Source organism: Aphidius gifuensis, linkage group LG5, assembly GCF_014905175.1.
Source record: "Aphidius gifuensis isolate YNYX2018 linkage group LG5, ASM1490517v1, whole genome shotgun sequence".
Classification (NCBI taxonomy): Eukaryota; Metazoa; Arthropoda; class Insecta; order Hymenoptera; family Braconidae; genus Aphidius; species Aphidius gifuensis.
The window spans coordinates 920,372-948,000 of record NC_057792.1 but is presented as its reverse complement, the minus strand read 5'-3'; the positions used below and the strand labels follow the sequence as shown (position 1 = coordinate 948,000).

The 27,629-nt window shown below is 25.9% G+C and overlaps 5 protein-coding genes across 8 annotated transcripts; all 5 read right to left on the bottom strand.

The window, feature by feature from the left end:
* Window positions 1-440: 440 nt before the first annotated feature.
* LOC122856162 (dentin sialophosphoprotein-like) lies at window positions 441-2,626 on the bottom strand. Its single transcript, XM_044157856.1, has 3 exons — window positions 2,552-2,626; window positions 591-2,483; window positions 441-518 (listed from the first exon to the last, which is right to left on the bottom strand). The coding sequence occupies exons 1-3, from the start codon at window positions 2,624-2,626 to the stop codon at window positions 441-443; spliced, it is 2,046 nt and encodes a 681-aa protein (XP_044013791.1).
* Window positions 2,627-3,362: 736 nt separating this feature from the next.
* Window positions 3,363-5,695, bottom strand: LOC122856665. Its single transcript, XM_044158418.1, has 6 exons — window positions 5,243-5,695; window positions 4,754-4,949; window positions 4,486-4,682; window positions 4,335-4,416; window positions 3,835-4,173; window positions 3,363-3,743 (listed from the first exon to the last, which is right to left on the bottom strand). The coding sequence occupies exons 1-5, from the start codon at window positions 5,366-5,368 to the stop codon at window positions 3,875-3,877; spliced, it is 900 nt and encodes a 299-aa protein (XP_044014353.1). The 5' UTR covers window positions 5,369-5,695; the 3' UTR covers window positions 3,363-3,743; window positions 3,835-3,874.
* A 401-nt stretch (window positions 5,696-6,096) lies between these two features.
* On the bottom strand, window positions 6,097-7,988 carry LOC122856663 (keratin, type I cytoskeletal 10-like). 2 transcript variants are annotated; one of them, XM_044158413.1, is made up of 7 exons: window positions 7,540-7,988; window positions 7,358-7,480; window positions 7,207-7,293; window positions 7,028-7,150; window positions 6,558-6,954; window positions 6,369-6,494; window positions 6,097-6,299 (listed from the first exon to the last, which is right to left on the bottom strand). In XM_044158413.1, exons 1-7 carry the CDS (start codon window positions 7,597-7,599, stop codon window positions 6,130-6,132), a joined length of 1,086 nt encoding a protein of 361 aa, XP_044014348.1. In that variant the 5' UTR covers window positions 7,600-7,988; the 3' UTR covers window positions 6,097-6,129. The 2 variants fall into 2 exon arrangements, with proteins under 2 accessions (XP_044014348.1, XP_044014347.1); XM_044158412.1 differs by having other exon boundaries at window positions 6,369-6,954; window positions 7,540-7,986.
* A 29-nt stretch (window positions 7,989-8,017) lies between these two features.
* Window positions 8,018-11,485, bottom strand: LOC122856664. 3 transcript variants are annotated; one of them, XM_044158414.1, is made up of 6 exons: window positions 11,415-11,485; window positions 11,230-11,260; window positions 9,129-9,261; window positions 8,807-9,047; window positions 8,268-8,519; window positions 8,018-8,189 (listed from the first exon to the last, which is right to left on the bottom strand). In XM_044158414.1, exons 1-6 carry the CDS (start codon window positions 11,439-11,441, stop codon window positions 8,103-8,105), a joined length of 771 nt encoding a protein of 256 aa, XP_044014349.1. In that variant the 5' UTR covers window positions 11,442-11,485; the 3' UTR covers window positions 8,018-8,102. The 3 variants fall into 3 exon arrangements, with proteins under 3 accessions (XP_044014349.1, XP_044014351.1, XP_044014352.1); XM_044158416.1 differs by lacking the exons at window positions 11,230-11,260; window positions 11,415-11,485 and adding exons at window positions 10,832-10,889; window positions 10,948-11,071; XM_044158417.1 differs by lacking the exons at window positions 11,230-11,260; window positions 11,415-11,485 and adding an exon at window positions 10,948-11,068.
* A 10,097-nt stretch (window positions 11,486-21,582) lies between these two features.
* On the bottom strand, window positions 21,583-27,629 carry LOC122856662. Its single transcript, XM_044158411.1, has 8 exons — window positions 27,445-27,629; window positions 25,687-25,809; window positions 25,353-25,472; window positions 24,279-24,404; window positions 23,917-24,196; window positions 23,550-23,806; window positions 22,105-22,236; window positions 21,583-22,029 (listed from the first exon to the last, which is right to left on the bottom strand). Exons 3-8 carry the CDS (start codon window positions 25,452-25,454, stop codon window positions 21,931-21,933), a joined length of 996 nt encoding a protein of 331 aa, XP_044014346.1. The 5' UTR covers window positions 25,455-25,472; window positions 25,687-25,809; window positions 27,445-27,629; the 3' UTR covers window positions 21,583-21,930.

The following is a 27,629-nucleotide window of genomic DNA, read 5'->3' as shown; positions in this document are numbered from 1 at the left end:
GCGTCTGTTGTAGAATAAAAATGATTACGACATATTTTGCAGTTGTACTTTCTCTTTAAATGTATTTTCCTGCGCAAGTTCAAAGTATTGAGGATTCGGTCACTATCGAACTCAACAACATTCTTGTCTGTGACATTCGAAATTGTTAAACTTTCATCGTGCGTGATATATATTTCGTAATTATATCACCATTATATTGTCATTTTAAATGTCATTAATTATATTTAAAATATTATATCGATATAAAGATCAAATTGAATGTCAAAGTCGTGTAGTAAATAATATATTTTTAAATTGAAACATAGGGTTAAAAAAAATTATAGATTTTTATAATGATAATGAAAAAAATATTTTCAAATTTTTATTTTCATTATTTTTACAAATTTTATTCAGATTATTATTATTTAAATAGTGCATATTAAATATTTTTTTTTCACGTTCTAAGTTCGATCGGCATGATCCCAACCAAACTGACGACCAAAGAAATTGTATACGCTTTTTAATCCCTTCAAAGGAGCCTATAATCAGAAAATAATTAATAATTATAATTCGATAGGAATATTGAAGTTTTTTGAAAAATTAGTACTCACGTTAAGTAAATCATCGACAGAACTAAGCACAGTAGCAATTGTACCTTTACCGTTTCTGTATTCTAAGTCTCCTGAGCTATCGTCATCTGAAGCTGGAGGCTTTTCGGTTGTTCCGTCGTTATTACTGTTGTCATCTGACGCAGGAGGTTCTTCGGTATTTTTATCACTACTACTATCATTATCTCCAGCGGAAGAATCTTCAGTAGTTCCATCGCTACTATCATTATCTCCAGCAGAAGAATCTTCTGTCGTTCCATCGCTACTATCATTATCTCCAGCAGAAGAATCTTCTGTCGTTCCATCGCTACTATCATTATCTCCAGCAGAAGATTCTTCTGTCGTTCCATCACTACTATCATCATCTCCAGCAGAAGAATCTTCAGTCGTTCCATCGCTACTATCATCTCCAGCAGAAGAATCTTCTGTAGTACCATCGTTACTATCATCTCCAGCAGAAGAATCTTCTGTCGTTTCATCACTACTATCATCATCTCCAGCAGAAGAATCTTCAGTCGTTCCATCGTCTCCAGCAGAAGAATCTTCTGTCGTTCCATCACTACTATCATCATCTCCAGCAGAAGAATCTTCTGTCGTTTCATCACTACTATCATCATCTCCAGCAGAAGAATCTTCAGTCGTTCCATCGCTGCTACTATCATCATCTCCAGCAGAAGGATCTTCTGTCGTTTCATCACTACTATCATCATCTCCAGCAGAAGAATCTTCAGTCGTTCCATCGCTGCTACTATCATCATCTCCAGCAGAAGGATCTTCTGTAGTACCATCGTTACTATCATCTCCAGCCGAAGAATCTTTCGTAGTTCCATCGCTGCTATCATCGTCTCCAGCAGAAGAATCTTCTGTAGTTCCATCGGCCTTACTGTCGCTATCTGACCCAGGAGGAGCTCCTAAGTCAGTTGATTCATCATTGGTTTCGTCTGTGATACTTCCATCATTGGTATCGTCATCAGCACTTTTTGCAGCTTCATTCAAATCTGAGTTATCTTCAGATTTTTCAGTAGTCTCAGTGTCATCTGTTGTGCTTGGATCATCAGAAGTTGGTTCGTTCTCTGGATTTTCAGTTGGGTCACTATCACCAGAATCTTCATTGTCTTGGTTCATATCAGTGCCTTCATCATTTCCATCATTATTTTCATCAGAGCCCTTATCGTCTTCTGTATCACCACCATTTAAATCCGAATCATCTTCAGGTTTTTCAGTAGTCTCAGTGTCTTCTGATGGGCTTGGATCATCGGAAGTAGGTTCATCTTCAGGTTTTTCAGTTGGATCGCTATCACCAGAGTCTTCATTGTCCTGATTCATACCACTGCCTTCACCATTTTTATCATCGTTCCCATTATTTTCACCGTTATCTGCATCATTACCGCTATCATCATTTGCATCAGAACCTTCACCATTCTCTGTATCACCACCATTTAAATCTGAATCATCTTCAGGTTTTTCAGTTGGATCGCTATCACCAGAGTCTTCATCGTCCGGATTCATACCACTGCCTTCACCATTTTCATCATTGCCCTCATCATTTTCGCTGTTATCTTCATCATTATTGTTATCATTATTTCCATCATTATCTTCATTAGAACCCTCACCGTGCTCTGTATCACCACCATCACCATCATTGTCATTGTTTCCACTAGGATCATTATCGGATGTACTATCATCACCTCCATTATCTTGCTGTTCTATATCCTGGTCTGGTGACTGCCCGTCGTTTTGTGGATCACTTTTTTGTGTATCCTCAGTAACTTCCTGCGGTACTTCCTGTGATGCAGCTTTTGCTTTCTCTATTTCTTCGTCAGTTAGATCTGTTGGTTCTTCTATCTGTCCTCCCGTATTATTTCCACCTTCTCCCTCTGTTTTGTCATCATCTGCCTACAATTTCATTAACAAGCCATTTTTTCCCATCAATTTCTTATTAATTACAAAGTAATTCCACCTACCTGTCGACGATGTCTTGGTGCTGAGTAACAGCTCACTATTAATAATCCACAGACAATTAATATTTTAAAATTCATAATTTATTATTTAATAATTTATTTATTTTTTTTTTAGGTAAAATAAATTTTAACACTTATTCATCAACACTTTCGACTTGCTGTAAACGCTTTATTGTCCTTAACAATGCATTTTATTCACTATCAACAACTACTTATATATAATTAACCTGCGATTATTGCCAACATCGATTAACTGGAGGTTATCACTAAAAAAATACGCAATTTCAACATTGCTATTTATTGATAAACAAATAATTACTCAAAAAATATGCATTTAATGTTAGAAAAATAATATTCATATTTATAATTTTTATTATGTCATATTATTATTTATTCATATTTATTTTTATTAAACATACAAAAAATATAATATTAATTTAACAAACGTAGGTTTTATTTAATTAAATTTTTATTCCATCAACAAACCATATTTTAATTAAAAATAAAAAAAAATCGAAAACACAAAGTGTTTTAAAATTTTTCAAGGTTCCAACAATTGTCGTGAATATTATCATACATTTCTATTATCTATAAAAAAAGCCACGTCAATAAAAAGTTATCGAATATTGCATTGGCTATATTCATTCGAATATGCTTGCTATTTTTTTTTTATTTATTTCCTTTGACCAAAAAAAAATATTACAAAATATTCATTATTTTCCTTTCATATTTGTGTTATTAAAAAAAAAAAAAAATACATTGTTAATAAAATTACACAATTTTTTTATTCAACAAATAATTCAATGACTGCCCATGAAAATTGCTTTCGCACAAAAAAAATAATAATGAAAATAAAAAGTATCTGTTTGATGCAAACATCTAATTTGAAATAAAAAAATTTCTACATATAGACATCTATATAATCTTACGACATTATAAATTTCCGCGCGTCGTTGGACAGGCGTAAACAAAAAGAAAAAAAATAAAAATAAACAGGTTTGAGGTATCAGTTGTGTGAGACATTAAAAAAATCGAAAAAATAGCGATAATAACTTGAGTATTAATGATTATGATACGTCCTTGTGAAGATTTCTTTTGTCTCTTCTTTATTCCTTATTATTGCTAATATTTTTTTAATGAATTATTTAAATGTATATTTAAAATCAGCAAACGTAGTCTAGAGTAGAATATAAATCTGCAAAATTAAAAACACAAAGGAATAATAATTTCAAAATAAAACACAATTCTTTATATTTATTTATAAAAATTTATTTTTTAAAACTTACATTTTAATTTATGAGTAACATAGTTATTTTTTTTTTTTCATTATGATGAAATATGTCCACCTGTTTTTGTTGTTTTTGTAGTTGTTGGTGGAATTTCTTTTAGCCCAGTTGTGTCAGCAAAAGCTGGTCCAAGTCCAGGAATTGACTCGTGATTTTTTTCACCTAATATTGGACCATCAAATCCAGCATTTGGTATTGGTTTATCAAATGCAAAATCACGTGGTTTTTGTCCATCTGTTGTTTGTTGATAAATCACAACTTTTTTACCATGATTATGACAAACTCTTCTACGTTTTTTTTCACATCTTCTTGATGGTCCAGCTAGCTGTTGATTGCCACCTAATTATTTCAAATTAAAAAATAAATTACTATTGTTAACTCCATCAACAACTAATCAATTAAATATTTGTCTTTTATATTTTTATCTTACAAAGAATTGAATGTAATTATAAATTTAATTATCTATAGAAAAATGATTGGTGCAATTCCATTTGTATTACCTTCAGGTGTTATAATATCACGACGTGTTACGTCGCTTTTTAATTCCGGATTTTGTCCTGATGAATCAGTTTGCACTATGAGCTATAATTATAAAAAAAAAAATTTATTACTCACAAGTATTTATTTGTTTAATCAATTATTTTTTGTTACCTTTGGAATCATTTGTATGTTGCTCTGTCCAGGACCAAGTTCTTTTGATGCAATTCTTGTTTTACCACCATTTTTTGTTGCAGCATAAATACGTCCACGATTACCACCACCATTTGCACCATCAAGTGCACCACCAAGACCAGCAGCAGCTTCAGGACCACCATTACCAAGTCCAGCACGTGCATGAAGTCCTCCTCCTTTTTTTTTTCAAATTAATTTATTACTGTTATACATGAAAATTGTGTTTTATTTTTAGTTGGACAATTACCTGTGCTACCACCATCTTCTCCTTCAACAACACCACCAAGATTTGCTGATGCATGTGCACCAAAAGGTGTTCCAGCACCTGCAAATAGCCCCCCGCGTGTACCAGTTCCACCAAAGAGACCACCAAGACCAGCTTCAGCATGATAACCAGCAAAATTTACTCGAATTCCACCATTTTTAAATTCCAATAATGGTAGCTATAAAAAAATAATAATTATTATTAGCTGGCTCGTTTTTTTCAATCAATATTTATCAATAAAAAGATGGAATAAATTTTTTAATCAATAGGAAAAATATTAAATAGTAAACAGTAATTTTTCCTAGTATAATTAAAGATGAGATCATAAATTTTGCAATAACTCAATGACTAGTTAATGTATTTTAAAAAAAATAAAAATATCTTGACGAGAAAGTGAGATGTGTTTTTAAAAAAATAAACTATTAAATTATTTTCTAATAAAACAAATAAATTTTGCAAATAAAAACTTACAAATGAAGATGTTTTTTCTTGTTTAACTGGTAATTTTTGTGCATCATCATGAGATGGACTTGGCAATGCATATGTTTTTAATGATAATACATATATAATGAAAATAAAAAAATAATACTTATACATCTTGACAATAAAGAGGTAACAAACTGAATGACTTTGCGTTGTGTACAAGTCTTGACGTTGATACTTTCAATAGTTGAAATGAGAAATGGTAGGAGACTCACTCCAAAGATATTCACAATGGTGGGGAATAAAAATTAAATCAAAACTTGATTCGAAAAAATAAATAAAAAACTACTTTAAACTGAGAAAACAACTTACACACAATTTATCATCACATTTGTTTTTTATTTTTACGCAAATAAACTAATTTGTTTTTATTATTTTCTAGCTATTTCTTTTCATTTTAAAATTATAAAAAAACACTTGGCATTCAGCTCAGCCTTAATTGAACTAATTTTTTTTTATTTTTCATATAAAATAAAAATAATTTTTGCATTTATTTGTGGTCATTGACGCAGTTCTAATTTGCAATTGTAATTTGATATATGAGGCTGTCGCGTGTGAATTTTAAATGTCTGTAATATTGTTTTTATTTATGTATTTAAAGTAGAAAAATAAATAAAAAATAATAAACATCGAGTGTTCTAGAAGAAAGTGATAGAATAATATACATTTGGGAAAGTAAATTCACCTTATATTTTCCAACATGACGTCAATATTATTAATAATTTTTATTTATAAAATATTTACATATGTTAGTGTTTAATAAAATAGAAATATACAAATTAATTATTTAATATATATGAATACTTGAAGAAAAAAAAATTGTATAGATAATGAATTTGATGAATATAATATTTAAATAATTAATAAAATTATATTTAATTTGATCTTGAATTATCATCAAAACCTGGTGCAATTTTATTTTCAATTTTTTCTTCATCTCTAAATGGTCTTTGCCATCCAAACAATGGTCTTTGTGGTGATACATCATCAACATTTTCAGTCACTTGATAATGATTATTTAAACCACTAAAAAATTGTTGTAGACCTTGTTCAAATAAAAAAATTAATTGTTAAATATATTTGTATATATTTTTTTATGTTTTTATATTTTTACCTCCATAAATTCCATTTGATCCTTGACTATGTGGATGACCATATGATCCAAGTCCATAATTTCCATATGATCCGAGTCCATAATTTCCATGTGATCCATGGCCACCTAGATGTCCACCATGTCCACCTAGATGTCCTCCATGTCCACCTAGATGTCCACCATGTCCACCTTGATGTTCTCCATGTCCACCTTGATGTCCATGATTATTCCAAATATTGCCAAAATGATTTCCATTAAATGGCTTCTTTTTTTTCTTTTTCTTTTTTTTATTTCCATCAAATATACCACCATGTCCTCCATTATTAAATATATTTCCATAACCATGTCCATGTCCATATCCATGACCATGTCCAAGACCAAGTTCTTCCCATAATACATCAGTCAATGCTGATGACCATCCATGAAGATTAAAAAATCTAGCTTGTCTTTTTTCAAGTGAATGATCATCGTCATCATCATCATCATCTTCATCATTATTTTCTTGCATTTTATGTTGTAATGCAATTTTTTCTTTACGTTTATCATCAAATAATTTTTTTTCATTAATTCTTTGTTGTTGTTGCATACGTTTTTGCTCTATAATTTGCTAAACAAACGAATTATATAATTTTTATTTTTTATTATAAAATTTTAAAAAATAATTTTATTATTATTTTTACCTGACGACGTTTTAATTCTATCTCTCGAATTTCAAGAAGTCTTTCACGTCTGTCTTGACGTCTACTGGCTTGGTCTGAATTTTTATTGTTTAATAAATTTGGCTGAGCATTTTTAACAGGAGACTAAAATTAATAACAATAAATTATTAAATAATTAATTATTTTTAAATTTAACTTACATCAAAAAATTTATCAACAGCATTTTTATTTTGAGGTGATCCAGATTGTGCTGTTACTGAAGAGCCCTGAATAACTGTGATTGGAATCTGTTAAAATTAAAAACTCGATAATAATTTAAATCAAATAAATTAAAATTATAAAATTATTTACTTGTAAACGACGATCAATTGAAGATGGATTATTCATCAAGGGTCTATTTCTTCTATCAAAAAAACCTGATGAATTAATTGCAGCTGGTTTAAGGTGTCTTCTGTCATTCTCAAAGACAATTCCCTAAATAAAATCAATTAAAAATTGAAAAACAAATTTTTTTAAAAGCTAATTAAACTCACCTGTCCATCAGCCCAATCAACCAAAGTAACAAAAAACAATCCAACAATAACACGAATCATTTAAATTAAAATCATATGTTATTCGAAATAATATATGATAATTAATTTGCTAAAATTTATTAATAGATGTAGTCAATAAGAGAAAATACAAACGTTTGAATGTCCAACGGCAGGTGGTCCCCTATATACCCTGGTTAAACAAACAAGGCATCAATGACCCACGCCAAAATTTTTTAAACCAATCATGATTATTCTGCTTTCACTTATTGCTGAATTTATTTTAATCTTTGTGATTATATTTTTTTTGCCAACTCAGAATCAATGTGGGCGACAAATCAACCATATCTGTTGCGTAAAAAAAATATAATCCTAACTGGTCTTCAGCAATTACAATAAATGAAGACCATGACTATTATTTTACTAGTAAATTTCCGCTTTGAAAAATTGTTAATAAATAATCCAACAAATTTTCTATACATCTTTGATATTTTGTAATTTTGTTACGTAATATTTATTATTTTTTAAAATCAATATAATATTTTTCGAATATAATTTATATTTTTTTAATTTATATTTGGATTATCAGCTAGAAATGGTGCTACACTTTTTCCAAGTTCTTTTTTAAATTGTTTTACATTTTTTTTCGATTGCTGAAAAGAGAAAAAATTGTAAATTAATAATTTTGGGTTGATTGGAATAATTGTTTGTTAATTTTTTTTGTTTCTTACTTTTACTGCATCGTTCCATTCGATATTGAATAGTCTTACTAGACCTTTGACATTTCTTCTGATTAGAGTTTGTAGCACACTTTGGGTTAATGTAAATGGTGCTTCTGTTGATGTGCCATTTGAATTTATTGTGTCATTGCTTGAAGTTTTTTTTGACATTAATGGCAGCTTTGATGTTGTTGTTTCTGGTGATATGCTGTTTGATACAATTTCACTTATTTGTTGAATTGCTGCTTTTGTTTCATTGACAGTCTGTAAAATTTAGAAATTAATTGAAATTAATTTGAGTATTTCTATCTGTAATTTTATATATTTTATTATTTTTTTTTGATTATTGAATTTAAAAGGAAACATCAAATACAAAATTAATAAAATCACCAACAAGTAGAATTAATTTTTAAAAATAATTTAAATAAACTGAGATTATATTTAAAATTGATGATCATTAAACTTTTTTATTAGACCATCAAATTAACATTTAAAAATTTAATCATCAATTTAAATAATAAATACTAATCAATGTGTGAAAAAAAACTTGCCTCAAATGTAACTCTAAACAATGTCCAAAAAAATCCAGGTCGTTGTTTTTTAATTTGTCTGACGATTCTTTTAGTTTCATCGGTAACATTTGCACGTGAAATAACTCTGTCACCAACAGAATCCCATTTGACAGCATCAATTGGCAGTGAATCATCTCTCAGTACTCTAATGAGTTCATCTTCTTCTCTCAATTGTTTCTCCAATTCTCGCTGTTCAACATCAGCCCTAAAAATTAAATTTCTACAAGAGAAATATTATTTAAAAAACACTTGTGCACTAATAATTGTTTAACTTTTTTTACCATAAAAAAATTAATAATACCTATTCCAATAATCAGTTGCATAAATGTCATTTGGTCCACTTTGTCTAACAAATCTCGTTGATTTATTTGAACCAACAGAACAAATTAGAAACAATCCAAATGTTAAAATGACAATAACAAGTTTCTCCATGTCTGAAAAAAATTAAAATGACAGTAATAAATAAATTTATCCAACGAAATACTTGTAGAAATAATTAATAGAAAAAAAAAATAAATAAAAAAAGTTTAATTGTTAATTGTAATTGAAAAAAAAATATATAATTTATAATCATTTTAGAAAATTATAAATTAAATGTTGATTGTTGTCATTCCATCTTGAATTTAATTTAATTTTTTTAATTTAATAATAATTATTGAGTATTGTCAAATTATTTATTTTATTTTTTTTTTTCGTTAGATTATAGTTGAGCCCAGGGGTTTTTAGTATTTACTGTTTATTTTTAATTCAATTGATCAGCAGTTTTAACTTTCTATATGCCCAACTTCCGTAAAATTTCCGCGACCGGGATTTCCATTGATTACGAGTGATTACATGCACGTAAACGAGACCAAAAAAATTATCATTTTATTACGTCGTTTATGAAAGTTTCTATTAAATTAAACAATTCAATTTTTTATTTAAAAAAATTTTCTATCATTGTTATTATTTGTTGGGGAATTAAAATTTATTTACAAGAATTTTATGATGATCATTAATTTCTTGAATAATTTTCTTTTGAAAAATGAATAAATTAATTAATTAACAAGAAAAAAACGAGTTTTAATGATAAAAAAAATGTTAATTAAATTTTACAATAAAAAATTAATTTAGAATTATATTTAGATATTTTAATTTTTTTGTTGAGTATGTTTATTGATGACCCCATCGGTGAACTCATATTCTGGTCATCCTTGTAACAGTTTTGCAATTGATTTTCTGAATCACGACAAACTCAAGATCCTGAATGAAATATTACGAAATAATGACCCTTATATTTTTACATAAAACCGGACTTTGAAAAATTATTTTTTTATTTTTTTATTATCTTCTTACGTTATTCAATATATAATGGAATTTTTTTTTTTGTTGTTTTTTATTATTAAATAATTTTTAGTAGTATTAAATTGTCTATTAAAATTTGAAGGTAAGAAAAATATTGAAAAAAAATATTATGAAATAAAAATATGTATGTTAAAATTTATTTACATAATACTTTTACTACTTTTCTTTTGAATGTTCTTCTCAGCTTGAACTCATGTAGTCGATTATGAAAGTCGTGCCATAATAATTTCGATATAGTAATAAATTTCGATAAAAAAATTTTTTAATATTTTTAATATTTAGCAACAATTGATAACAATATTATTTAGAAATATAAAACAACAATATTTAAAAATTAAATATATTATTTTTTGAAAAATTAATATACAAAATGAAATAGAAATTACAGAAAAAAAAGTGAAATTTAGAACACGAGGTCAACATGCAGAAAAACAATAAACAAAAGAAAAATTATAATCGTTTTTTAAAAAAATTAAAATTTTAAATTCTTGGAAAAACAAGTGTGTTAAATTTTATTTTTTTTTTTTTCATTATGTAATTTTAAATGATTTTGTAAACCATACAAGTAACTTATTCATGGAACTTTCAATAATACTAATGATTTATTTTTACGTCATGAAATAATAATTAAAAAATATGAAAAATAAATAAAAAAATTACCTCAAAGTGTCAGAGTAAATCTAGATATGTCACTAGATAAAAAATAATTCCAGAAATTCTATAAAAATGAATGAATATTAATTTAAAAATAAAAATAACAAATTTAAATAAATTACCTTTGCAAAATTGACTAATCCAGATGATGATTGATAAATAATTTTACAACTATTAATTATTAAATAAAAATAAATATATTAATGCTAAAAATTAATAATTAAATTAGCTAAAAAATAGATAAAAAAAATTATTTATAAATAACTGCATCTTAGATGTCAGACGTCAAGTAAGATACTAGCAAGATGAGCTAGCAGGGCCATGGTATCATTCAACCTTCAAGGTCATCAACATTTTATTCTTATTTTTTTTAACGAAAAAAGTATTAAACAACCTGTCCCCACCTTGATTAAATAACACTCTGATCTCTTTGTCCTTGAAGTAAAAAATAAAAAAAAAAAAAAATTATTACATACATATAACAAATAACACATGAAATAATAATTAAAAACACGTAATGTTTATAAACTTATATGTCATTTAGGCAAATAAAAAAAAATTAGATCATTTTTTTAAAATATTAATTTACCTTGGGTTTTTTTTTCTTTGCATCCATTGGAAAGCACAAACAACTGTTGACTATTTACTGCTCGATTTTCCAACAGGTACCTTTCTCAATTTGAACATGATTATGATCTACCACTACCAGATGGCGACACACAAATAAAGTAATTTAAACAATTACAGTCAAGTTATATTTAACAAAAAAAATTATACAAATTATATAATAATTACATTTGACGTAAATTAAATACTTGTATTGTTTTTTTTTGTTTTTTAAATTGGTATTTAAATTTTGATGGTAACAACATTCAAGATGTGATAAATAAAAGAAAGATTTTTTTAATTAAAGTATATTTTTATTAATTATAATTTAGAATTAACATTTTTCTTGAATGATAAATGAAAAAAATTAATTTATATTTAAAATGAAATATTTATTTTTTATTATTACAATGTTAAAATATTTAAAATTTAATTTTTAAGATATTATTTTTAAATATCCTGATAGTTATTGTACTAGTGATATTTACATCTGTAGAATTTTCTTTTTCCTCTTTTCCGATTGTGATAGAAACCCGAATGTGGAACCAACGTCTCCACCATGATGTTTCATTAATTTGAGCGTAAGTTTGTTCCAGACAATCAATGATCTCGTCAACTCTGACTTCAGAAAAACTGCCAAGCTCTTTTTGAATTTTCATTTCTTTTAATAATTTTATAAAAAATTCATTATTTAAATTCTCTGAAGAACAGTCCTCCACACGATAGATTATTAGATTACTCCAGGTATAATCCTTTGATTTCTTCATACTATTAACGATGTGCTTTTCAATATTATTTAATCTGTGCTGCTGATAGTTTGTATAGTAAGTGTCTATAAGGTTACTGAAGGTGCCCGTAAGTGCTATAAGATCAGTGATTTTTTGATCATCAACTTCTGTGATGTTCATTTTTTGACATTCTCTTCCAAAAACGCATGCTAAAAAAAAAATAGAAAATCATAATTTGGAATCGAGTAATGATGGTCCAATAATGCATGCAATAAAAATAATTTCGGAGTAATAATTATAATAATTAATCATATTTAATATTTAAAATAAAATTTAAAATTGTAGTGGGGAATTTATTTTTAATTTTATGATTAATTATAATTTAAATTTAGATTTAGATTTATTATTTACCAGCAGTATGTAAAATTAAAGAAACAAAAAAATTATTAATTGAAAATGACTAGAGTTAATATTTTAAATGATTAAATTTACATAGATTTTTATAGTCGTTAATTTATTAATTTATAAAATCCACAATACCTTTACAAATATCAATTGAGGCAACGATGGCAAGCACCACAATTATTATATTAAAGGCCATATTATTGGCCAAAGTAAAAAATTATTAATTTATATATTCAACTGCGATTCATTAACAATTCACTTAAACAAATATTTAAAAAAAAAAAAATTAAATAATGGATTTAGGAAAACGTGTCTTTACTCGAGTGGTGAAATTTTTATACTGAGAAGATTCAGGAGATTCAGAGTTTTCTTTCCCTCGGTTTTTCAATTTTCATCCCTGTCTTAAAAACAGGTGTATTTTTTTTGAAAGTTTAAAGATATTTTTTTCTATACAATGTCTAACCCTGGGTGTCATTGTTTGTTACTATAAAAGTTTAGCGAAATCAGCACAACCAGTTTGTTAGACTGGGTTTCGACAAACATTTCCCATGGGGCACAATGTTCTACCTGAATTTAAATTCTATTTTTTATTTCTACGACATAGTAACATAGTTGACCAACAATTTTATTTACGTAAATAATTACTTGATAAATGTGTCATTTTAATTAATAAATGTATCATAATTAAATTGTGTCCTATAATGGTTACTGCCGCAGGACACTAATCAATTAGTAATCATATTAATAAATGAATAAATAAATGAATAAATAAAAGAATAAATGAATAAATAAATAAATTAAATTGTTCAATTGTGGGTTTAAAAAATAACAAATTGCATGTAGTTTAAATGATACAGTGAAATTTTATTCAACTTTTAAACATTGATAAAAAATATCGATTGTTATAATTATAAAACATTGAGCCAACGCAAAGTTCTAATCCACCATGCAGGTTCCTCAATGCTGTCTGCATATTTTTTTTCCAACTGATAAATAATTTCATCAATTTCGTAATCAAATCTTGTTCCAGTTATATTCTCTTTTTTCATCCGTTTTAGCAAGTTTATGTAAAATTTATTTTTTAAATCTTCCACTTTTAAATCCGCAATACGATTAATTAGTAAGTCAATCATTCCAGCATTTAAATTCATTAACTTATTGTTGACGATCCAACGTTCTGGATTATGTCGGCGGTTCTGTTCATAATTAATAGAGAAGTGATTTAAACTCTCCCAGAGAATGTCTGCTTGTTTTTCTATTTCAGCAAATTCTCTCATATCTGCTTGAAATATTTCTAGAAAATCAGCTTTGGATAATGATGCTCCTCTGGTTACTAAAATAAAAATTTTAAAACAAGATAAAAATAGAAATTTTAGTTTAGAAATAATAGTCATCCCGCGAAAAATAAAAAATTGAATAATTTACGTAAATTTTATATCAAAATCTAAAGAAAATTTTTAGTTATGATTTAAAAATATAGCTGAATTATAGTATGAATAATTTAATTTTATATTTTTGATTATTTTTGTCAATGACATTGTTATCATTATATAGAAAAATATTTTAGCACTATGCAAAAACAAAAAAACAATTAACCAAAAAATACAGGAATTAGTATTTTTAATTTGCAAATTTAGATACAATTAACATAACGAATAATTAAATTAATTTGTAAAATCTACAATACCTTCAAAAATAACACTTGAAGCAATAATAACAAGCCATAAAGTCATTTTGTTGAATGCCATGTTATTTATTTATTTAATATTCAGTAAAAAAAAAAATAAAATAATTTAGTCTGAGAAAAACTCAACCACGCTCGAATGGAAAAAAATCTACACTGAGGAAATTTAGGGGTTCAGAGGCTTCAGGTTTTTCTTCTGTCCTTTTTGTCAGTTTAGTGCAGTTTTATGGTTTTCTACAATTTCATAGAAATCGAGGAGAAAACATTTAGTTTGGTAGGGATAGGTCCTTTTTTTTCCCAATCATTCCCCACGGGGAACATTTATTTTTCGTCTGTTATGACGAGAATTATTCGTATTTATTTACACGAAAAATTCTGCCGAGAACTGCCTTTATAAATAAAAATTAATAACAATAAAAATTTTATAAAAATCAATTACATGAATTTATTTAATATGAAGCATGTGAAAATATTTTTACAATTAAAAAAGGTAAATATTCAAATTTCAAACGAATATTTAACAGAAAAATTTTAAAAAATATCATACAATTAATATTTAACAGCTATTTTTTTTTCATTTTATTTTTTTGCAATTAAAATAAATAATTGATTTTTCTATTGCAACTTTCAAGTTGATGGACATTAATTAAGAATAAGGAGTATAAATTTTTATATTAGCCTATGGCGAAAAAAAATTAATATAGGAATCAACCAGTTATCAATTTGATAGGTGTAAATTGTTTCCAAACGTTGAATGATATAATTAATTTCATATATATCGTGTGTTCCTAACATATTTATTGCTTTCATTCGTTCTAGCAAATGTATATAAAATTTATTTTGCAAATCTTTTACTGTCAAAATCTTGAAGTGACCGATTAATAAGTCGATCCACGTTTTCGTTTTACCATTGAAAACATCAACGATATCCACTATTAACGAACTCGTGGCTGTAGAGTTATAATCTGCATAAAAAATATCCAATGTTTGCCAGGCTTTATCTACATCTTTTTTCAATTTGGCTTGCTCGTTTCTTATTTCGAACAGTTTTTCTGTCATTTCATTTTTGACAGGTTCGACATTAATTATTGAAGCTGCTTCAATATCAGTTGCTAGAATAAAAAATTAAATAAGAAAAAAAATAGTACAAAATGTGACGTCGAATTATAAAGATTAAATAATGCATACAATAAAAAAATATAATGTAATTTTCAAAATAATAAATAAATTAGTGAAAAAAATAATTTTCATAATTAATTAAATTTTATATTAAAAATTAGAATGAATTTTTATTTTTTGATTATTTGTCATTCTATGTAAAATATTTTTAGCACTATGCAAATGTAAATGAGCAAAAAGTTTTTCTACAAGAATTAAAATTTTAAATGATTAAATTTAGATGCAAATACAATAATAATACCTTCAAAAATAACACTCCAGGCAACGATGACAAGCATCAAAATCAATTTATCAAAAGCCATATTATAAATTATCAATTTTTATATGTGCAATTTATTAACGAATAATTATTTGTTTAAATAAATACATTTAAGAAAAAAATAAGGTAGTCGAAGAGAAACGTGACTACACTCAGGTAGAGACAATTTTATACTGAGAAAAGATGTCTATTTTTTTTTGCCCTGGGTTTGTTAGTTTTGTAGTTTTATAAAAATTCAAGGATATTTTTTTCTAATACAATATCGTACCTGGGAGTGAAACTCGTCTATAAAAATGGTCAGTTTGGTAGTAGGGGTGGTTGCCAATAGTTTACCTTTTTTACAAGTATTTTCTATGGGGTACAAATTTCTACCTGAAATCGGAAATAGAATTCGGATTTTTATTTCTACGAGATGGCAACATAACTGACCGAGAATTTAGCTAAATAATTAATTAATAAATGTATTATAATTAAACTTTACAATATACAATATTTTTATTAAATAATTAAAGGACATTGAGCCACTATCCGAAATAAGACCACCATGATGATTCCTGAATTTTTTTCGGGCTCATTTCTTTTAAACGATAAATGATATCGTCAATCTCGTCTTCAGAGTAATCTCCAAACAATCGATTTTTTTTGATTTCCTGTATCAAATCCAGATAAAAATTATTTTGTAAATCTGCTACTGTCAAATCATTAAAATGGTCTATGAATAAGTTAGTCCACATAACATTTGGTTGACTCTTTAAAAAATCAATAAAATCCGAAACCAACGGGAGTGTCACATCAAAGTTACCAGGATAATTCTTTTTATAGCCTTTGTCTAGATCTGCCCAGGCTAATTCTATATCTTTTTTTAATAATGCAGAATCGCGTTTTAATTTGATCAATTTTGCTGTCATATTTCCTTTGTTAGGTGCGGAATAATCTTGAGAATCCTGTCCACTGGCTGTTACTGAAATAAAAAATTAAAGAAAGAAAAATAGAAAATGTTGTTTTGAAACCAAATAATGATGGTCTAATAATGTGTTTAAAAAAAAAATAATGGAATGTCTATAAAATAATAAATGAATTGGTGGTTTACAAGGATTAATATTTTTAAATCATTAAGGTTTGATATAATTAAATAATTCATAAAGTCCACAATACCTTCAATAATACCACTTGAGGCAATGATGGCAAGCATCACAATTATTTTTTCAAAAGCCATGTTATAAAATTGGCTGAATGCAAAGAAAAAATAACTTATAATTTATGTAATTGCAATTTATTCACAAGTAATTATTTATTAAAAAAAAATTTAAATAATGTAGTTTTAGAGAAACTTGACTACACTCGAGTAGTGACAATTTTATACTGAGTGTACTAAGGAGATTCGGGTTGTTTCTTCCTTTGCTGTGCTAATTTTGTGGGTCAATAGAAATCCAGAGAAATTTTTTTTAAATAGAAAATCAAACCAAGGTTAAACCTTGTTTTTCTATTGAAGAGAAAACAGCCAGTTTCTCCGTAGGGGTGGTTTACTTTCTACTTTTTCAAATTTCTACCTGAGCTGAAAACAACATAATTTTATTCAGGTAAATAATTAGTTGATGCAATAATGAACTGTGTATTTAAAAATTTAAATTATTCTATAAATATTTTTATCATTATTTTTTTATTTAGCAATTTTTATATGAATGACAAATTTTTAAATGGTAAATGCGGTGGTTTGTCCAGTAGATTCATGGTTGGACATTGATAAAAAATATAGAATACACATTTTTATAATTAAAGGACATTGAGCCACTATCCTAAAGAAGTCCACCATGATGGTTTTTGAATTTTATTTGGATCCAATTGTTCTAAACGATTTATCATATCGTCAATCTTGTCTTTATTATAATAATCAAATGCTCTTTGTTTTTTTATTTCTCGTAAAAGATGTATATAAAATATATTTTTTAAATCTGCTTCTGTCAAAACATCAAAATGACCCATGAAATACTTAATCCAATAATGATCCGTTTGTTCCTTTAAAATATGAACGGAACCAATAACGTAGAAATCTTTGTTCCAAGTCTGATAATCTTCATACATAGTGTCTAATACTTTAAAGACTTCTTTTACTTCTTTTTTAATTATGTCAATATCGCGAAGGAATGCCTGCAATTTTTCATTCATAGTTCCTTGATAGCGTTCGCCATCATCTTCTGAAGCTTTTCCACTGACTGTTACTGAAATTAAAAATTAAAGAGAGAAAAAATAGAAAATGTTGTTTTACAACCGAGTAATGATGGTTTAATAATGTTACATTGCATTGAACAAATAACATAATGTATATAAAATAATGAATGAATTGGTGGTTTACTTGAGACAATGATGGCAAGCATCACAATTATTTTTCCAAACGCCATATTATAAAAATTGGCTCAATTAAAAAAAAAATAATTTGTAATTTATGTAACTGCAATTTATTCACAACTCATTATTTATTTAAACAAATATATATTTAGTAAAAAAAAATAAAATAATGTAGACTCAGAATAACGTGACCACACTCGAGTATTGACAATTTTACACTGAAAAGAAATTTAAGACGTAGGTTTTTCTTTCCCTTGGTGTGTTGGTACAAACTCAAAGAAATTTTCTTTCCAATCCAATTTCTGACCGAGGGTGGAACATGTTTGGTAGGGATGGTTGCAAATAGTTTCTTTTTTTTTTCAACCGTTCTTCATGGGGTGACCTTGTTCATTCAAAGAAAAAAACAGCGGTGGGGCACAGGTTCTTCATTCATTTATTTTTATATAAAAGCCATATTAAATTTAATATTGTTTAATTAATTAAGATATAAGATGCAAATTTCATTTTAATTTCTTTATTATGATTGATGTTTAATATATATTCAAACAAAATGATTTCGTACTAGAATACAAGAGAAAATTTATAATTTTAGATGGGAAAATTTCTAATCGTGAAGATCATTCTTTGGGATTTTTCATCTTAAAAAAAATTACCAAGATTTTCTGACTAGAGATCAACTTTCCTGTAAAAATAATTTTATACTGAATAACTATTATTGAACCATAAAATCAAAAGACAAATTAATTTATATTTTTTTCAATTTTTTTATTAACAATTTGCAGTTGAAACAGTGATACAATTTTTCTCCAGGATTATTTTCATTCTATTGTAGTATATTTTGTAATATGGGTATAAATTTTGCATAATATTTTATTATGTCAAATTTTTTATTTATAGTACAATATTTTGTTTATTAATTTTGTTGGTATTAATTATATAATAAGATATGTCAAGGTCTTATACATAATAATTATTAACAATTTTTTTTTTTAAATAAAAAAAGAAGATAAAGTAGGAATACATTGTGATTTAGCTTAACATATAGCTCAATTGCAAATAATATTTTTTCTTTCACTTGATACTGCAGAAAATACTGTTAAAATGGTGATAAAAAAAGCAACATCTGATCAAATCAACTTATATTGGGCACTCTTCAATATTTAAACGAATTTCTCACTCACAAATGATGACTCATATTTTTTTATTTTCAGAATTACAATTGGATTAGACTATACGACACTTATGTTAACTAATTATTTATCTGCGAATAAAAAAATCTGAATCTTCTCAGTATAAAGTTTTCACTACTCAAGTGCAGTCAAGTATTTATAAAACTACATGATTTATTTTATTCATTGAATTAATAATATGTTGTTACCAAATTCCCATTGATAAATTTTTTTTTTTTTCTAAAAATTATTCCATCTAATTTTATACTATGGCTTTTAACAAAACGATTTCAGCACCATAAAATTCCCTATACCATTGAGGACTTAATAACATTTGTTTTAAAATTTTTTTCTTGAAAGTGTTCGTCTGGGCCTACAATGATACTCCACCTGTCTGGGCATCGTATTTTTTTTCAACGGTTGTAGATTTTGAAAAATTCCTTCAAAATTACCTTTAAATAAAAATACAATGACCAGACAGGAGAACCATCATTGTGGATCCAGCCAACACACAAAAACTTTCATCATACGTTAATACGATCAAACAAAAGAACCATTTTTATAGACGCGTAAATCCACCGCCAATTTCTTCAGGAGGACTAGCTGAAGACACTTTTTTCCGGTCAAACTCAGGAATGTCTAGTTCAGCTGTCACTGATTTTTGCACATAATTAAAAATTAAAATACATCTTTTTACAACCCAGAAATCACAATAGGTCGGCGTTCACTACCCATACCCAATAAACAAGTTCAAATAGGAAACATCTTAATAAAGCACAACCCAAGAAAAAACATTTATAAAAAATAATATTATTAAGTTCTCAATCTCATAGGGATTGTTTGTTCAAATTGTATTTTGCTGTGATTGGTTTGGAAGCTGATTTAAGCAGGTGTTGCTGATTTAATCACCATTTTGACATTATTTTTTGCAGTATCAAGTTATATGAAAAAGTATTATTTATATTGATTACGTTTATATTTGACCATGATTCTTCAACTTCTTTTTTTATTTAATCTCATTTGCTTCTTCACGTGTGCTCTATATCTGCCCAGCAGTGTTGATCGGGCTCCTCCATGGTTCAGGACTGGGGCTGGCTTCAATGACGGTCTCTATAATCAAAAAGCAAAAAAAAAAAAAATAAATAAAAATGTTGTTTATACATTGGATAACGGTGCACAATAATATATAAAAAAAATCACCTAACTTGTGATTTAATTGAGAATAATGTAAATTAAAAAATTTCAAATAAAAAAATAATTAATTAATCATGAATCTGCAATTATTAAATTTACTCAAAAATATTATTTTTTTTCTATAAATTCATGAATCACTCTATGACAATAATTAGTATTAAAAAAGACCAACGATATTTACTCACCAAATCAACGAAGTTTATTTCTAATTATTAATTTCTTTTTTTTAATTTCTTTTTAGTCGTACTGATATAATAAATTAATTTTATATTACTGTATAATAATTTTTAATATTTAATGAAGGTTATTATTATAAAAAATAAATATTATTTAGTCTTTTTAATGATGATGTTAGAACTATTTGATAGTTGGAAGACGACTGATGGATTAACTAAAAAATATTGTTTACACACAAAAAATCAACTAGTTTTTCATTCAAGTGAAATTAATTGAGGTATTATTAAAAAAAAAATAAATAAATAATGTAAATTAAAAAAGTTTAAAAGAAAGAAAGAAAGAAAAAAAAAAAAAACACCATAATTATACTTAATTTAAAAAAGCAACGATATTTACTTACTGAGTCAACGATTATGTCTAATTCTAGTTTTATTTCTAAATTTTGATCTTGAAGAAGTTTTTTTATAAAAAAAAATATTAATGTTTTCAATAATGGTAGTTAGAATACGACTGATTGATGAACAACAACTCAATCAATAAGATTAATTCAACTGCAAAAAGTTCAACATTTTTAGTTTTAATTGAGATACCTATTATTAGTTTTTGATTTCTTTTATGTATTTAATTAAAAAATCATTTTGACCTCCAGACTATGATAGCAGCGTCATGCGTCGATCACATGTTAGATGATTAAAAAATCATTTAAATTTTATATATATTTTGTTTGAATTATACTTTTCTTAATATTTGTAGTTGATTATTAAAATAATATCTAACTTTATTTCTATTTATGTCTTTTTATTTCCCAGAATTTTTTATATTCTTTTATCTTTTTCATTTAAAATGTCCACGTACCAAATATAAAAAGAAAAAAAATATTTTATAAAAAACAATTAATTAAACAAATGTCCACGTACCAAATATAAAAAGAAAAAAAATATTTTATAAAAAACAATTAATTAAACAAATACATCTTTCAAATACATAAACAAATACATAAATCACATGGCACCATGATTAAAAAATTTTAATTTATTTAATACTATCCTTTTTGACCTGAGATCAATTAACATGCACATTTGGAAACAAAATATAGTTGAAAAAAATTTCCATTACTATAACTCAAATTTGAGATGAAATGCTACGGTTTTAATGCACAGCATTTTCATACATTCCTTTGTACGAGACTGTGTCAAGGTGACTATAAGGTGACAAATAAAGTGTGAACATATTAATACATACGGAATAAGTTTTAGGTGGAGAAAGGTTAGAGAAAAGTTGGAGAAAGGGTGGAGAAAGGTTGGAGAAAAGCCAGGGTGCAGTTGGAATAATTTTTGCGAATTGTTGTTTTTTGTTAATTATTTAACCCTGTCAGAGGGTAGTCCTTTTATTGCAAAAGCTCCTCTGAATATTGGCTTAAACACCTCAAGGACACTTTCAGTTCGGTGAGCTGAGTTCTATTTAATAAAAATATAAATTATTATTATTATTATAAATTTGATAGACAATATACATTTATAATAAATACTTACGAGAATTATTTTACTTATAATTTTACTGATTGATGTAACGAGAGTAAATCCACCGCCAATTGCTTGAGGAGGAATATCTAGAGACACTTTTTTCCGGTCAAATTCGGGAATGTCTTCAGTTGTCGCTGATATCTGCACAAATCAATCAAAATACAACTGCAAATATTTTTTCAAATCAAACATTTTTCTAATTATTAAATTTATAGATTAATTATTACAGTCTTGCAGCTTTTTTTTAATTATCAATAATTTAAAAAAGCATCAGTTTTAAATAATATTCAATTTTATTTATTTATTTTTTAAATAATATATTTGAGTTTTAATAGATGATTAAAATATTGTTTTTGAAAGTTAATTTTTATTTTTAAAGCTATTTTTAATATTATATTGATAAAGAAAAAATAAAATAAAAAAACTGATGAGGTGTTGAGTTCATGGCCGAAATAGAAAGCCAGGGGCTACTGATAATTACTAAATAATAATTTAAATGAAAGAAAATACAATTTTAATTTGCATAATATGTAAGTTAAAAAAACAGTTAAAAAATATTAAATATATTTGTGTTCGTTAGAGAATACTTTGCGTTGGAAGAGAATGGATAACGATCAGGTACAGGAATATCTCCAAATAAAATAATGTGTGCATAAAAAAAAAGAGTAAATATTTAAATAAGAAAGAAAAAAATTAATAACAACAAAATTATGTAATAGAGGCCTGAAAAAAATTTATTTCAAAATACCACCATTGATTTTTCATTTAATAATCACAATATTTAATGAGTAAATAAAAAAAACATTTATATTGATGAGTGTATACACAAAGATCCTATTTACAATGTACAAAAGTGGATGCATGTATGTTTGTGCGACAGTCAAAGCTCCACTTACCACAAAAAAAAAAAAAAACAAATAATAACAAACAAAAAATTCATAAATCTTTTCAAGGTAAATACAGCTTTTCGTCAATGAAAATTAAAAAAATATTAATAAACAAATTAAGTACAATTACAGTGCTTAAAAATGATAACAAAAAAATAATAGTGCAAAAAAATAAAATTTAGAAAATTAATATTACAAAAATAAACAAGAATTAAAAAACGCAATCTTTTTATTTAAAAATTAATCTAATTTTTGATTATTTTTTTGTTATTTTTTTAAATAAAAAGATTTGTTTTTTATTAGTACACTTGAATTTTCTTGTCTGTATGATCACGATGATCGAAAAATTAATAAAAAAAATAATTATCAAACAATTAACGGTGATAAAAATAACAACCACCATTTAAAAAAATTTAAAAAATACCTCAGCGCCTATTTTGATATTGAAATAACAATTTTGATTAAATTTTTCGAATATATTTTTGAATTATCTCTTGTTATTTTCAAATATATATTATCTGATTTTAAAATTGAGTATTTTTTTTTGAATTAAACTCAATATCCTACCCCACCACCAAATGATCCATGATTTCCATAAGATCCACCGGGATTTCCAATTGGTGGAAGTGTACCAGGTGGACTTGGATGATCATCATCATCATCATCATCGTCATTGTTGTTATTATTTCCACCACTTGATCCTCCACTAAGACCACCACTGCTACCACTTAAACTTGTTATTATATTTAAAACACCACCAGCACTTCCTCCTGATCCACCTCCTGATCCACCACCACCGCTACCATGTGATCCACCACCGGAGCCTGAAAATTAAACTCATCATTAACTTGTTCTATTTTTTATTTTTATGAATAATTAAATTTTATTTATAGATGTTTAATTGGTAATTTTATTTGTTATTTTTTTGTGTTACCTTGGGAGAGACCACCAGACAATGCACTTAGTGGAGCAAATTTAGATGTTATTGCACCAACAAGACCTTGTCCACTTGCTGATATAAATGTTGTTGCACTATTTATCAATGGTCCAATTGATGCAGTACCAGCTTGAATTTTTTTACCAATTATATCAGTTAAAAATGCATTTGTCGCGGATGATGTATTGTCAATTCCGTATATTGCATTTTTAGCTTTATTCGATTGATCCAATACACCAATTGCTTTTGTTTTTGCATCTAAAAATGCATCAAGTTTCTGTAAATAATATAACACAAATTATTATTAAACTCTTGCAAATTATATTTATTAAATATTGATTCATCTATCATCTACTTACACCAAATACAAAATTTATTATTCCATTTGTAACACCAAGCTTTATTATTCCAATTTTACGTTTTTCTCTTTCACCGTGTTTTTCTTCGACAAGTGATTCATCTGGATCATTTTCCAACACTAATATCTGTAATAAAAATTTTATATTAATAAAATACACAATACGCAAATAATTGTTGAGAAAAAAAAATTAAACAAATTTAATTATTGCAATATTTTGGTGTCAAAAAACCGTGCAACTTTTTTTTTTTTTTTTTAAATAATTCATAAGACAATTTGAACAAAGCATTTAAAAAAAAAAATATAAATAAAATGTATCGCGTGAATTGTGTGTGTGTATGAATAACTTAACTTTTTTTATTTTTTATCATTGTGATTAATTAATATCAATCGATTTATATATATATTTTATTACCATTTATAAATCGATGAAAATCGCCTTGACACAAAATCACCACTCACTATTTTTTTGTTATATTTTATAAATTCTACATAATACGAATTAATTATCACAATAATCACGTAAATATCATCAATCACATAATTTGTCAATTATCAATTTAAATAAATTCATAAACTACAAATTTTTAATAATTAAATAAAAAATAATTGCGATAATTATTAAAAATTGTAGGATGAAAATAAAAATAAAAAATATAAATAATAATTTCAAATGCCGAGATGATTTGTAATTAAATTTTTCAACTAATAAATTAATTAATATGGAAAATTTAAATAATTTTGTGTTTGTTAATTTATTTATCGACAGAGTGGTAAACCACGTGGACGATTTAAAATACCCAGAGACAAGAAAACGTGTCTTAGTTTGAAACAACTGGACCCAATGCAGCCCGGATACTTTCACTCTCGACAACTTGTATATCCAGCGACTTCTTGAATTCCTCTTTAGCCACACAAGTTTTAATTCTCTTTTTTTTTTTTTATTAATTTTCTCATTTATTTATTTAAAAAAAAAAAAAAAAAAAAGTAGCAGTATGATTACGAGTAAAAGCAGCACTTAATATATACAAATTTTAATTTAAAAAAATTTAAATTATATTATGTAATTTCTTACCTCATTAATGGAAGATTTATCCTGAACATCACGTTTAACAATTGGACTTGATCCAACAAATTCCAAGAGCATAAATCCACAAATAATCCAAATAAAATTCATTTTTAATTATTAAAATATCTGTAAAAAAAAAAATTAAAAAACAAATTTAAATAACATTATTTTTTGATTATTTAATTTAATTTAAAAAAATGTATATTTATTATGTAGATCCAAGTAAAATTGTTTATGAGATCAAACAGAGTGAAAGGATATTTTATTAAAAAATAATGACTGTAATTAATTTATATTTTTTTTATATAATGATAAATTTGTAAATAATAATTTTACTTACGTAATTTTTTGATAATGATGAATTAGATAATTTTTAAAATTTGTTTAATGATTTTATAAGTATTGTTGGAGACTTAGATGCGTACAGGTCGAGATGCGAGACTCGTTTGTGGCTCACAGACAACTGTAAGACCGAATGGATATCGTTGAAAAATGCTTGGTAAGATTGTTGATTGAGGGGGAAAAAAGTCAAGAAGGTAAATATATAAAAATATAACTTTTTAATATATTGTTAGTTTAATTTAGTGATGTTCAAATAAAATTTATCTGTAATTTATTTATCAAAAAATATTTATTTAATTTTAAGATGGATCATCCAAAGTTGCTGATGATGAAGTGATGATATCGCGACACGTAGCGAAGCCTTTTAATAATTTTTCAACTTACAATAAGGGTGGGGAATTTTTTTTTTACATCAATAATGATTCATGCCTTTGGCATTTGATACTTTGATCTCTTTACGACTTTTTTTTTTACCTGATAATTAATTACATTGTTTGGGGATCAATTATCTGTAAGCTAAATTTTCAATTCGCTAAAATTTTAATTACTACAAAATATTGAGCATCAATTGAAGTAATTTTTTTTGGAAATTATTATTAATTATTGTTAATAATTATTAGTCTAATTAATTTGACATTGAAGTGGGATTTTATTAGGTCTAATTGATCTATAACTATTTCGCAATCAATAATTATATATTCATCTAGTTTTTTATTTTATTTAATTTCCATAAAACAGTTATTTCCATGATTAATATTATTATCTATTTTTTTTTTTTCTATTTTATTTATTATCGTTTAAGTTGTTGGAATAACTATCTATCAATTTTGTTACACGTAAATGTATTATGTAAATTTTCTGTAATTTTCATGTGACAACATTGTGTTCAGTGAATAAAAAAACAATGAGTTTAAGATAATATGATTAATTTTTTATTACAGTAATATTATTTATCTATAAATAAAATTTGTGTTTTTATAGTATTAAAAAAATTGTGAAATAATTGTTGAGATAATATATAAATTCGAGCTTAAACGCATTTAATTCGACTCACGGATCCCCGAATAGAAAGGATCAAGGACTACCCTCGATCCATTAAATTTCCGACTTGCAATAAATTTCACAATCACGAAAAAATAAAAAAAAATATAAAACAATTTACTTGAAATAAAAAAAAAAAATTAATTCAGCATTTATTTCTTTTCGAGAATAACAATTCAAATTGACTATTACATTATTTTATAAAAAATAAATAATAGATTTAAAAAAAATCTATTGTCTATATTTTAATTTTTATTATGTAAATGAAAATAAGACAAAATAAATTATTTTGTAATTTAATCAATGCAAGTTATTTTTTTTTTTGTTCATTAGAAAAAAAGTTATTTGAAAAATAAAAATGAGGAAGTTAAATATACTGAACTGTGGTGCCACGTTGTGAGGAAAACTGTAGCTTATTTGAATTAATTTTAAACTCGCCAGGTAACTTTCCAGAATGTCGAAAAGTATTTGCGAAATAAAAAAAAAATAATAATAATAATGAATATTAAAATTATTGTGATGATGGGAGTCGATGATTTAGAGACAAAGTGGGAGCTAAATAACATGAAAGGGTTCAACAGCGAAAGCCAAGTTTATACTTGACTTTCGAAGCATTTTATAAACCTGCAACCTCGTTGGATTGCAATTTTTTTTAATTACAATTATTGCGTAAATTTTTTTTTCTCATTTCAATGTCAATACTTGTTTGTCTTACCAGAGAAAAATTAAATATTAAAAAATAAAAAAAAAAAAAATTTTTTCGGGCTTTTTGTTTCACTATTTCACCATTTCACTGTACAATTTAAATCACAATTTAAAAACCACTTGATAAACTTAAAAACCAGTATTTAAATAAATAAATAATAATACTAAAAAAAAAAAAAAAAATTATCAATCAAT

Bases quoted from the DNA above. Each gene is read 5' to 3' on its own strand.
- LOC122856664 (XM_044158414.1), bottom strand. From the start codon at position 11,441: ATGGATGCAAAGAAAAAAAAACCCAAG. The intron at 9,262-11,229 runs GTGGGGACAGGT...AATTTTTTTCAG, and splicing joins CAGAGTGTTATTTAATCAAG to ACATGGAGAAACTTGTTATT. The intron at 9,048-9,128 runs GTATTATTAATT...TTTCTCTTGTAG, and splicing joins GCAACTGATTATTGGAATAG to AAATTTAATTTTTAGGGCTG.
- LOC122856665 (XM_044158418.1), bottom strand. From the start codon at position 5,368: ATGTATAAGTATTATTTTTTTATTTTCATTATATATGTATTATCATTA. The intron at 4,683-4,753 runs GTAATTGTCCAA...GAAAAAAAAAAG, and splicing joins AGAAGATGGTGGTAGCACAG to GAGGAGGACTTCATGCACGT. The intron at 4,174-4,334 runs GTAATACAAATG...TGAAATAATTAG, and splicing joins TGATATTATAACACCTGAAG to GTGGCAATCAACAGCTAGCT.
- LOC122856662 (XM_044158411.1), bottom strand. From the start codon at position 25,454: ATGAATTTTATTTGGATTATTTGTGGATTTATGCTCTTGGAATTTGTT. The intron at 24,405-25,352 runs GTAAGAAATTAC...TTTTTATTACAG, and splicing joins ATAAATCTTCCATTAATGAG to ATATTAGTGTTGGAAAATGA. The intron at 23,807-23,916 runs GTAACACAAAAA...TTTAATTTTCAG, and splicing joins GTCTGGTGGTCTCTCCCAAG to GCTCCGGTGGTGGATCACAT.
- LOC122856663 (XM_044158412.1), bottom strand. From the start codon at position 7,599: ATGATTCGTGTTATTGTTGGATTGTTTTTTGTTACTTTGGTTGATTGG. The intron at 7,481-7,539 runs GTGAGTTTAATT...GATTTTATTTAG, and splicing joins TTGATTGGGCTGATGGACAG to GGAATTGTCTTTGAGAATGA. The intron at 7,294-7,357 runs GTAAATAATTTT...TAATTTTAACAG, and splicing joins CAATTGATCGTCGTTTACAA to ATTCCAATCACAGTTATTCA.
- LOC122856162 (XM_044157856.1), bottom strand. From the start codon at position 2,626: ATGAATTTTAAAATATTAATTGTCTGTGGATTATTAATAGTGAGCTGT. The intron at 2,484-2,551 runs GTAGGTGGAATT...ATGAAATTGTAG, and splicing joins CACCAAGACATCGTCGACAG to GCAGATGATGACAAAACAGA. The intron at 519-590 runs GTGAGTACTAAT...TTCTGATTATAG, and splicing joins CTGTCGATGATTTACTTAAC to GCTCCTTTGAAGGGATTAAA.